The sequence below is a fragment of the Ranitomeya imitator genome, chromosome 2 (assembly GCF_032444005.1).
Source record: "Ranitomeya imitator isolate aRanImi1 chromosome 2, aRanImi1.pri, whole genome shotgun sequence".
In the NCBI taxonomy this organism is placed as follows: domain Eukaryota; kingdom Metazoa; phylum Chordata; class Amphibia; order Anura; family Dendrobatidae; genus Ranitomeya; species Ranitomeya imitator.
The window spans coordinates 812,585,212-812,597,991 of NC_091283.1; the positions used below are offsets into that span (position 1 = coordinate 812,585,212).

A 12,780-nucleotide genomic window follows, 5' to 3' on the forward strand; every position below is an offset into this window, starting at 1 on the left:
TATTCCATTTGCACAACAGGATGTGAAATTGATTGTCAATCAGTGTTGCTTCCTAAGTGGACAGTTTGATTTCACAAAAGTTTGATTTACTTGGAGTTATATTCTGTTTTTTTAAGTGCTCCCTTTATTTTTTGAGCAGTGTATATATATATATATATATATACACAAGAAGTCTGGGTGGGGTGTTATCACTCTACAGGAAGTCTGGGTGGGGCTTTAGCTATATACAAGAAGTGTGGGTGGGGCTTTATCTCTACAGGAAGTCTGGACGGGGCATTATCAATCTACAGGATGTCTGGATGGGGCTTTAGCAATCTACAGGAAGTCTGGGTGGGGCTTTAGCTATATACAAGAAGTGTGAGTGGGGATTTATCTCTACAGGAAGTCTTGGCGGGGCATTATCAATCTACAGGAAGTCTGGATGGGGCTTTATCGATATACAAGAAGAGTGGGTGGGGCTTTATCTCTACAGGAAGTATGGGTGGGGCTTTATCTTTATAGAAAGTGTTGGCTGAGCTTCATCTATCTACAGGAAGTGAAGGAGTGGCTTTATCAAGCTACATGAAGAGTGGGTGAAGATTCGTCTCTCTATAATGTGTGTCGACTAGGCTTTACCTACCTATATAAAGTGAGGGCGTGGCTTACATTCTCCTAAAGGAAGTGTGGGTTTGGATATATATCTTTTTTGGAAGTATAGGTGGGGCTTTATCTCTACAGGAAGTGTGAGTAGAGTTTTGTCTTTCTACAGGAAGTGTGGGTGTGGATTTATCTAAAACAAATGTGGTTGGGGGCTTTATTTCCATAGGAAGCATTATCAGAATTTTATATACACTGTGTGCAGAATTATTAGGCAAATTGTATTTTGATCACATGATACTTTTTATACATGTTGTCCTACTCCAAGCTGTTCAGGCTTGAGAGCCAACTACCAATTACGGTAAGTAAATCAGGAGATGTGCATCTCTGTAATGAGGAGGGGTGTTGTCTACTGACATCAACACCCTATATAAGGTGGCTTAATTATTAGGTAACTTCCTTTAATTTGGCAAAATGGATGAGAAGAGAGATTTGACGAGCTCTGAAAAGTCCAAAATTGTGAGATGTCTTGCAGAGGGACGCAGCAGTCTTGAAATTGCCAAACTTTTGAAGCGTGATCACTGAACAATCAAGCGTTTCATGGCAAATAGCCAACAGGGTCGCAAGAAGCGTGCTGGGCAAAAAAGGCGCAAAATAACTGCCCATGAATTAAGGAAAATCAAGCGTGAAGCTGCCAAGATGCCATTTGCCACCAGTTTTGCCATATTTCAGAGCTGCAACATTACTGGAGTAACAAAAAGCACAAGGTGTGCGATGCTCAGGGACATGGCCAAGGTAAGGAAGGCTGAAAAACGACTACTTTTGAACAAGAAACATAAGATAAAACGTTAAGACTGGGCCAATAAATATCTTAAGACTGACTTTTCAAAGGTTTTATGGACTGATGAAATGAGAGTGACTCTTGATGGACCAGATGGATGGGCCAGAGGCTGGATCAGTAAAGGGCAGAGAACTCCACTCCGACTCAGACGCCAGCAAGGTGGAGGTGGGGTACTGGTATGGGCTGGTATCATCAAAGATGAACTTGTGGGACCTTTGGCTTGAGGATGGAGTGAAGCTCAACTCCCAGACCTACTGCCAGTTTCTGCAAGACAACTTCTTCAAGCAGTGGTACAGGAAGAAGTCAGTATCGTTCAAGAAAAACATGATTTTCGTGCAGGACAATGCTCCATCACATGCCTCCAACTACTCCACAACGTGGCTGGCCAGTAAAGGTCTCAAAGAAGAAAAAATAATGACATGGCCCCCTTGTTCACCTGATCTGAACCCCATAAAGAACCTGTGGTCCCTCATAAAATGTAAGATCTACAGGGAGGGAAAACAGTACACCTCTCGGAACAGTGTCTGGGAGTCTGTGGTGGCTGCTGCACGCAATGTTGATCGTAAATGGAGCGCCCCCGTTAGGTCAGTGGGGTACTCGGTGTCGGGTCCTTCGGTTCTCAAGGGGGATGTCACGGTGGCTGACCCGGTCCGTGGCCCTAGGGACATCCATTGTAAATGGGGGGAAAGGTTTTTAAAGGGGATAATGTTCGTAACGCCACCTGTGGTATAAAGTCAGGGTGACCGATGCCGCTTAGGGGTCCACTGGGGTGATGTTATGGCAGCTGGATGGTATACCTTCCCACAGGTGAAGTATGTCCCAAGGGCTTCCCAGAGTGTGGATGGTGGATGGTGTGATGTGAACGAGGAAATGAGGGTGCAGTCTCTTTACCTTTACTGAATGCCTCAGTGTCCACAGTCCAGAGCACCGGATCACAGGGCTGGCAGAGTCCGGCCGGTCTGAAGGCAAATCCAGAGTCCCCTTATCCAGGTGGAAATCAGTAGCCTTCCTCTAGCGCCTGGATGTTGTAGTACCTTACTGCTAAGCTTCTCATAAGGTCCTCACAGCTGATGTTGGTGTTCTAGATGTTATGTCTTTCTCTCTGTCCCCCAGATGGATAGGAACAACCCGTATGACTTGTGGCTTGAGGCTTTTTACAGGAGCTCTAGGATACCCCGGCCTCCCATCATTGCCACCGTGCCTCCTGGGCAAAGGTCGGGCAACTAATATGGAATTAGCTGTCCTGCCGGTCTCTGGAGCCAGGCTTGGAGACGATGACTCCCTCGCTATTCCGGCTACCGGATCCTTTTACAGGGCAGAACTCCTTCTGGTTTCCTCTCCTTTTGCTATGACTTTGTTTTTCACTCTCTGCAATGCAATTCTCCTTCAATGTCTCTTTCTTAGGATGCTGCCGCACGTCGGGCCGACGCAGCTCCGTGGCCTTCTGTCTAGGCCTCTGACAGGATCCCTCCCCTGTCAGGGACCCACTACCTGAGTGGAGCTCAGATAGCAGCTCACTGGGTGAAGCCCAGCTCACTTCTGCCTTCTAAATGCCTAACTTCCTATCCAGACCACCAGTTTTACCTAATTGTGAAGAGTGCCCTACTAAATAGGAGCATAGCTCCCCCTGGTGGACTGGAGTGTGAAGTGTGTTGTGTGGTTTGTGATACCTGGTAAAGAGATCTCCTTTATTGCCTTCAGAGGAAACATCACTCCCCCTGGTGGAAGAATGACATTACTGCAATGACCAGGACACTGAGGCGCTGCATAAACAGATCAAGCAACTGACAGAATCTATGGATGGAAGGCTGTTGAGTGTCATCATAAAAAAAGGGGGCTATATTGGTCACTCATTTTTGGGGGTTTTGTTTTTGCATGTCAGAAATGTTTATTTATAAATTTTGTGCAGTTATATTGGTGAGATGGGAATACATTTGGTTTTTATTAAGTTGCGTAATAATTCTGCACAGTAATGGTTACCAGCAGAAACAGACATCCTCCTAAGATAGCCAAATCTGAAAAAAAAAACACTCCAACTTCCAAAAATATTAAGCTTTGATAATTATGAGACTTTTGGGTTGATTGAGAACATAGTTGTTGATCAACAATAAAAATAATCCTCTAAAATACAACTTGCCTAATAATTCTGCACACAGTGTAGGAAGTGTGGGTGAGGATTTATCTAAAGAAAATGTGGGTGGAGATTTGTGTATGTATAGTGTGTGTGGGCTGGGCTTTATCTATATGAAGTGCGAGCGCGGCTTTATGTTTCTACAGAAAGTATTCGTGGGGGTTTATCTCTTCATTGGAACTATGGGTGGGGCTTTATCTCTACGAAAAGTGTAAGTGAGTGGAGCTGTGTCTCTGTACAGGAAGTGTGGGTGGGGCTTTATCTAAAGGAAGAATGGGTGGGGGTTTATCTAAAGGAAGTGTGGGTGGGGCTTTATCTAAAGGAAGAATGGGTGGGGCTTTATCTAAAGGAAGAATGGGTGGGGCTTTATCTAAAGGAAGTGTGGGTGGGGCTTTATCTAAAGGAAGAATGGGTGGGGCTTTTTCTACCGAGAATGTGGGTGGGGCTTTATCTAAAGGAAGTATGGATGGGGCTTTATCTAAGGGAAGAATGGGTGGGGCTTTTTCTACAGAGAATGTGGGTGGGGCTTTATCTAAAGGAAGTGTGGGTGGGGCTTTATCTAAAGGAAGAATGGGTGGGGCTTTATCTAAAGGAAGTGTGGGTGGGGCTTTATCTAAAGGAAGAATGGGTGGGGCTTTATCTAAAGGAAGAATGGTTGGGCTTTATCTAAAGGAAGTATGGGTGGGGCTTTATCTAAAGGAAGAATGGGTGGGGCTTTTTCTACAGAGAATGTGGGTGGGGCTTTATCTAAAGGAAGAATGGGTGGGGCTTTTTCTACAGAGAATGTGGGTGGGGCTTTATCTAAAGGAAGTGTGGGTGGGGCTTTATCTAAAGGAAGAATGGGTGGGGCTTTTTCTACAGAGAATGTGGGTGGGGCTTTATCTAAAGGAAGTGTGGATGGGGCTTTATCTAAAGGAAGAATGGGTGGGGCTTTTTCTACAGAGAATGTGGGTGGGGCTTTATCTAAAGGAAGTGTGGGTGGGGCTTTATCTAAAGGAAGAATGGGTGGGGCTTTATCTAAAGGAAGTATGGGTGGGGCTTTATCTAAAGGAAGACTGGGTGGGGCTTTTTCTACAGAGAATGTGGGTGGGGCTTTATCTACCTACAGGAAGTTTGGGCTTTGTCTCTCTACTCTCCTATATTTCAAACTGCATACAAGCATAACAGATAGGTGGGCTTTTAGTCCAGGGCAGGTAGCCCATTGGACAATGAGGGGTGCAATGCATGCTTGGAAAAGAGAGGAAGTTCCAGCACCTATAATGCTAACAGAATGTAGATAAAGAGAAACACTCATTCAAAAAGTATGAATGGCAAATTAAAGAGCGTGAGAGTTAAAACATTTTTGGACATATTAAACTGGTCTGTTCACCAAGAGCCGATGTAATTTGACGTGGTTGTGGGGCTGAGGGCAGCAAGAAAATGTTTTTCTACAGGTTTTGTGGAGAAATAAAGGAACGCTTCAATAGCAACTGGCCAAATGCAGGTGGAGGCAGTACAGGGTCAGATGAAGTTCCAAACGGTTCCAAACTACGGTTCCAAACACCAGATGGAACCATATTAAACACCCACTGTGACATGTAATGGACTATGCTGTTAATTTTTTTTTTTGTGTGCATATTTTCTATGCTTTAGGTTTGTTCAAAACAAATAAACAGGCCATAATCCAAGTAGAAGTTTCTGACAACAGACATCCTCCTGTATCCACTTCATGGATCTAATCTAATATTGCCTTATCAGCACTGTAATTCACATAGAAATACTTCTTTAATACGCTCTTATGCTCCTCGGCAGTGTGAATTTTAATATATGGCTGTACTATATATTTTCTAGCAGAAGGAATATATAAAAGATTCATACGATTCCTGCAGCCCTGTAGATTACTAGTCATTATCACAAAGTAACGTATAATGCACCTAAGCCGGAGTTAGAACCCAAAATCCTCTAGGCAATGCTAGCGCAGAAGAAAGCCGCCATGCTCATTCATGTTGTGTACGGCAATAGGCATTTTTTAGGAGACGGTAACATTTTCCATTCACTCTACATCAGATCTCAGCTTATACGTAAGATAAACTGTGGAAAAGATTCAGAGATTCCGCAGCCAGAAGCAGAAGATGTATTTATTAAACAGTCTGTGACTATAAGCAGGAAAAGTGCGGGAGATTAACGATACGACGGGGCGATTAATCTCAGCCTCCTGCAAGGCATCACTTCCTCGGTGCATGGGAAGGGGATAATGCAATGCAGAGTTTTCAGCCCCAGCAGTCTCTGCCCCTATACTGCTGATAGATGAAAGTTTATAACATGGAGGTAGAACGGGGCAACTAACATCTGCTCCATAAGTTGTCGACCTCTTTATGGCCACGTTCACATGTTCAGTATTTGGTCAGTTTTTTACATCAGTATTTGTAAGTCAAAGCCAGGAGAGGAGCAATCATAGGAAAAGTATAATAGAAACATATGCACCACTTCTGCATTTATCACCCACCCCTGGTTTTGACTTATAAATACTGATATAAAATACTGACCAAATACTGAACGTGAGAAAATGGCCTAAACATCTTTTTGTTTACTTAAATGCATGCACTTTGGACTAAAGCTTATTTTTGCAATAGGGTTTTATTAAAAATTTTGAACCATTTGGATTCTACTTCCTCTATGTATCACAGTACATATCCAGCTGCAGAAAATGTATTTAAGGGATATTAAAGGGGTTGTCGGTCTTGGGCTACAAGTGTGCACACCACTTTTGTGACTGCGTACTTGCGTATCCTCATAGCGTGTGCTGTCAGGATCCGTGGTAATTTGACCGCAAAGATGTGATTTGAATACTTTCGGTCACATTCCGACTAGACTGTGTCCGGCCTCGCTCAATACACTTGTATGGAACGAGGTTGTTCATGTCTAGTTGGCATGTGACCACATATATACAAATCACATACCTCCGGTCACACTCCCTTCACTCCAGATGCCGGCACTGGAGAATCCTGACAGCACACCCTGTGAGGATTCACAAGCCTTCAGTCATGCAAGTGGCCTGCAGACTTGTAGCCTATGGCTGGGCAACCCTTTTAAAGGGATGTTCTGAGAATCAAAAGAATATTGTCTACTCATATAATAGGGGCTAAATTACTGATTGCTGGGGATCCAATTGCTGAAGGAACCTGAGGGCTCGGGGTACTAAGAACTGGGCTCTTAAATGGAGACGGTGCCCTACTCGTCTCTTTCCAACAGTCCTGATTTTAATTGAAGCACAGGTAGGATATAAGCGTCTATACTCCATTTAAGACTGGGCTCGGATTTTCGGAAAAACACCTATTTAACAGCGGATCTGTCAGTGAGCTCCTCCTTCCAGCAGGTCTAAATCCCTTGTCTCTTTTCATCTAAAGCATCTTCTACGCTGATTTGAATTTTTATTTGGTCATTATTCAGCATAGAAGAAAGTTCCGAAAAAGGGAGTTTAGAAACTGTTCCACCAGAACAAGCTCACTGACAAGTTCACCGTTCACTCATTCTGCAGTCTGTGACACATACATGGACTGTAGAAGTCAAACGGTACACAATTTTTTGATGAAACACTAGTGCAAAACTGCTTTTTAAACAAAAATACATGGATTTATGAAAATTTGCCCAGAAGCAGTTGATACTAAGGCGACTAAAGGGTTTCTGCAGATCCAGTTGATTTTTGCTGCAGGAAGAGTTGGAAGCCAAACATTCCACAGGTAGCACTTTATGGCGACCATTCAACTGACGGACTGTCATCTGTATAATTAATGAATTGCTCAAGGTCAGCAACAAAGCAGGGACTGGTCTTATCGAGGAGCTTTACACTCGGGATCATAAAAGGGGAATACATCCACTTTAAAGCCCAATATTAAAACACTTCATTCTTCTAGGGAGAAATGACAATATTTCACATTGCTTTTAAATTAATGAAACCCAGTGAGGAATAGTTTATGTTTCTGTATATTGAGCGTATCCTTTGCTTATAAATACGAGCAGGCACAAAAAGCCACCGATGTGTGGCATTAACATATGCGTCAGCAATGGAGGGCTCACCTTGGTTAAAGAGGAAGACCAGAACTATTTTCCTTTTTATTTTTTTTTTTACTATGGGCCTAAATAGTAAGAGTCAGGCAGTTACTAACAGAGGCAACTAACTGCCTGTTGTACCGGCACCGGGTAAGAGTGGTCACCAGAGCTCTTCTTCTTCCAGACGGCTCTGTTGAAGCAGCATAACTGCCATCATCATGATAATGGATAGCCGGCGGCTCCCTGCAGTTAGGCAGCGGGGAGCCGGCTGTCAATCAATACGGCTGTGATAATTACGGCCATCAACAGAGCAGAGCGGAAGAGAAGCCTCTGTGCCGGCAGAGATCGGCGGCGGGGACAACAGGAAGGTAGTAACTAAGCATTTACATGCCTGTTAGTTCTTAGGCACATAGTAAAAAAAAATAAAATAGTCCTGGATAATCCCTTTAAAAAATACAATAACCCATAAGAAAACATGTAAATTAGATCTCTAGAGGAAAGAAAACTGTTTCTCTAAGGAACCTATTATGAGCGAGAGTTATGATGTGACCTTCACTAGCAAATATGTGTTCTAACATTCTTGGCTACTTGATAAAGCAATCACGTGCATATCCAATGCACAAATCTAAGAAAAAACTACTTGAATTTAGAATTTATTTAATGATAGACTTTGGTTCAAAAGAGAAAAAAATAGTAAAAATTAGGAAAATAGTTGCTTAAGACTGGCTCACAATAATGTTACAGGGTCAAGAATACATAGTGCAGATATGGACAATGCAGAAAAAGGAAAAAAAAATAACTTTCTCACGCACTTTCTCTGACGTTCTGGGTCATCTTCTCCTCGCCTGTTCCAAAAACAAACTTGTCAGCCGTTTTCTTGTTTTTCTCTACCTTCTTGCTACTGTTTTTGGCTGAGGAGAAAAGAAAAGGACGTCTTGATATATTTCACTGATTATAATCATGTAACGCGAGGCTGAGAACAGTCATATACTCCGCACAGGGATCTCTTTGCAGGCTCATTCACACTACTATAATATAGCACCTATATAAGCCAAGTTATCAGAAGTCATAATGCAGCACGCACAAGTCCGATGATGAGCCATACGGTACCTCTGTGTCCCTACAAGAATACCTGGATGAGGTATAAGGGATTTTTTTTTTAGATTTTGTATGAATTTTAACATTTTCCATTTCATGTCCTAGTATGGGATCACCTTACCTAGTAGGCACGATCTCCCAAATACAGTGTCAGCCACATATGGCGGAACATGTGCCAATGCCTGTGTATAATATTACATTCCAACACTGGGAAGGCCTAAAATCGACAGAATCAATGTGCATCATTCCAAAAGGTATATAATACAAAGTTAAGGGGAACCTGTCAGTCAATTCATGCTGCCTATAGTGCGCACAGCATGAATCTGGCACTTCAGAGAAGACATAGTATTAGTATCAATTCTGGAAGCATAGGGAACGACTTGGGATGGGATGGGATGTGGAAGACTAACACTCCACATTCATAAGGAACCCAATCTCTATCATAATTTTCACAAAAGGTAAAGAATAGGTCGTAGAGTCCAAAGCACCTTACCCTCAAATCTCTCCTCCCATAGACCCTGGAACTGATCATGGAGGAGTTGGTGCCATTGTATAGAACAGAACTTTCTGCAATCCTGTTATTTACCCTTCACTTTCCAGACAGTGAATAAGTATAGTGCACGACTAGGGCTGGTACACAAGGGATGTTATGTCAGGAAGGTCAGCAATCTTCATCTCTGATGAACCGTGATACTTATCTGGCACTGTACGAGGGGTGAGACGGATCAGACGCTGAACAATTTTATAATAAATTGTACTATAGCTTTGGCAGCTGAAGAGCCGAGATTACAGCGGAAATTCTTTATTACCGTACTTAATCCCCTGAACATATTATACTTAAATGTTCTATCACATTGGGCTGACACATTGATACCAGATCTGTCAATCAAAGCTCTAATGTGTGCGCTAAATATTATACACGCTCGGAGACAGTCATTCTCGCTAATCACATGCTTTGTCATCCAGAATTATGTCTGGTTAAAAGATGTCTAGCTCCAAGCAGAAAAGTGTGTTCTCCATTACAGCTGATGATATGTAGATAGATAGATAGGTAGATACATAGATAGATAGATAATAGATAGATAATAGAGAGATAGATAATAGAGAGATAGATAATGGATAGGTAGATAATAGATAGCTAGATAGATAGATAGATAGATAGATAGATAGATAATGGATAGATAGATAGATAGATAGATAGATAGATAGATAGATAGATAGATAGATAGATAAATAATGGATAGGTAGATAATGGATAGATAGATAGATAGATAATAGATAGATAGATAATGGATAGGTAGATAATGGATAGATAGATAGATAGATAGATAGATAATAGATAGATAGATAATAGATAAATAGATAGATCGATAGATAGATGATAGATAGATAATAGATAAATAGAGAGATAGCTAATAGATATATAGATAATAGATAAATAGATAGATAAATGATTGATGATAGATAGATAGATAGATAGATGATTGATGATAGATAGATAGATAGATAATAGATAAATAGAGAGATAGATAATAGATATATAGATAATAGATAGATAATAGATCATAGATATATAGATAATAGATAGACAATAGATAGATAGTGTGATGCAGTGACCCCTGTAACAGGTAGGGGGCGCTGCATGGTCTCCCCAGTATGCACACAGAGGTGTATTGAGGCCAGGAGAGTGCATGGCAGTTGCATGCATGGCTGTGGTCATAAGACAAAGTCCGGCATTGTGATGAATGGACGATATGTGTGTCGCAGAGGAGAAGACTCTGCGCTGGCAGTCTGAAGTGATGTGGTGTTCTGGGACCTGTAGTCCTATAGTTATAGTGTTGTATAATAGACATGGGAGATTGGCAGGGCTAGTTATGTGAGATGGGCGGGACAAACTAGCCACATACCCACACTCCCACCCAGGGGAGTGGTTTAAGGGTATATAATGTGACCAGGGTGTGGGTCACATGGTCCTGTGTATGTTCCTGTGTTGGAAGACTTGGGAGTAGGCTTCCTGAAAAGCACATGCTGGTGTTGGGAGGTCCTGGGAGTAGGACCAGATCCCTAAGCAACGCACAGTGACACTGAGGACCTGTATGGTCTGTATTGGGGAAGCTACCGTCCTTCGGTGGGTCTGGACTGACTAATGTGTGCTACCCATGCAAGTTGGTGATCCCTGTGAGGCAGCTTACCCAGAAGAGTGGACTGACAAGGAGTCAGCAGGTGGAGCAGGAGCTCCATTAAGGTACATCAATAGACTGTTGGTGCTTGTGAGGTTCTATGAACTGGGTGGTCACCCACGGCAACTGGTCAAAGGTAGACCAGCGTGCTTAGTTACCGCAGACTAAGGATCTGAGACTTGATGTGATGTCCTGGTCCAGTGTGTAAATGGACTGCTCATGATGTGATTTATGATACTTTAATAAACCAAATGGACTGTTTTGTTTGTTCAAAAATCATACCTGACTACGTCAATCCCGTGCCAAGCGAGTAATCCCCTACCCGTTAGTAAATGCAATCTTACAATAGATAGATAGATAGATAGATAGATAGATACATTGAGAGAGGATTTGATCGTAGATCCTGGTATTTGCATCCCTTTGACTGTTGCCTTGCTACCTCTGCTATCTTTTTTGGGAAGGAATGAAAGGAGGAAGGAAAGCAATGATGGAAAGCAATGAAAGTAAGGATAGAAGAAAGGAAGGAAGGGAAAGACCCAAGGGAAGTAAGGTAAGGATGATGGGAAAAAAGAAGGGATGAAAGAAGAAGAGAAGGAAAAGTAGGAAGGAAGAAAAAAAGGAAAGAAAGAAAGTAACCGTAAGAAGTAAGGGATGGAAAAAAGGAAGAAGTAAGGGAGGAAGGGAAAGAAAGAAAGAAAGAAAGAGAAAAAAGGGAAGAAAAAGGGAGGAAGGAAGAGAAAGAAGAAAGTGATGAAGGAAGGTAAGGAAAGAAGGAAAGGAAGCAAGAACAGGTGAAAGCTAACAAGTCCACAGACCCCAGAAAAACCAAGAAATAAGAATGCAAATGAATCGCCCCCACGTAAGGGCAATGGGGTACTCGGTACCGGGTCCTTCAGTTTCCTCAGCGAGGATATCACGGTGGCCTGACCCGGACCGTGGCCCTATAAGGGGCGCCCAATAAAAGGCAGAGTTCGTAGATAACGGTAGTGTTCGTGACGCCACCTGTGGTATTCGGTCAGGGTGACCGACGCTGCTTAGGGGTCCGCTGGGGTGATGTTATGGCAGCTAGATGGTGTACCTTCCCACAGGTGAAGTATTTCCCCAGGGTTTCCCAGAAGAGTAGATGATGATTGTGGATGATGTAAGGCGCAGTGAATAACGAGGACACAATGGGTGCAGTCTCTTTACCCTTACTGAAGGCTTCAGCATCCACAGTCCAGAGTACCGGATGACAGGGTAGGCAGAGTCCGGCCGGTCTGATGGCAATTCCAGAGTCCCCTTATCCAGGTGGAAATCAGTAGCCTTCCCCTTGCGCACAGTAACGTAGTAGGTCCCTACTTGCATTAGCTACCATAAGGTCCTCACTGTTGTTACTTCTCTCTCTGTCCCCCAGATGGATAGGACATATCCGTATGACGGTGGTGGCCTGAGGCTATTTTATAGGGACCCTAGTGTCGCCGCTCCTCAGCGTTGCCACCTTGTCTGCTTAGGTGTTTAGGTCGGACAGCCAACTTGAAATCAACTGCCCTGCCGGTCTCTGAAGTAAAGTGTAGAGTCTATTACTCCCTCGGTGTTCCGGCCACCGGATCTGCGCTTCAGATGGAGGCAGCCTGCTTCTAGCTGGTCTCCCACTGATGTTTCACTCCTGTTGCTATGACTTCTGTGCTCACTCACTATGACACACTTCCTTTCTTGTCCTCTCTTAGGAGGCTGCCGCATGGGTTGCAGGCGCAGCTCCGTGTCCTTCTTGCCTACTGAGCCGCTGATGTTCTTTCCTTTTTCCTCTGCCTGCCTGACAGGAATTCCCTGGGCCGAGCCCAGTCTGCTTCTCTCCTTCTCCTTCTGACTCTCCCTTCCACTGACTATCTCCTTCTCCCTCCAGTCAGCTTCTGTCTCACCTCCTAACCAACCCACCAGTTTTACCC

General features: G+C 43.3%; 1 protein-coding gene across 1 annotated transcript in view; it reads right to left on the bottom strand.

Annotated features, from left to right (window-relative positions):
- The window catches only part of CPXM2 (carboxypeptidase X, M14 family member 2), a 110,411-nt gene that overhangs the window by 78,482 nt on the left and 19,149 nt on the right, over nt 1–12,780 (bottom strand). Inside the window, exon 3 of the mRNA XM_069753873.1 lies at nt 8,390–8,488. Coding sequence (XP_069609974.1) covers nt 8,390–8,488 — 99 coding nt within the window. The remainder of the gene's footprint in view (nt 1–8,389; nt 8,489–12,780) is intronic.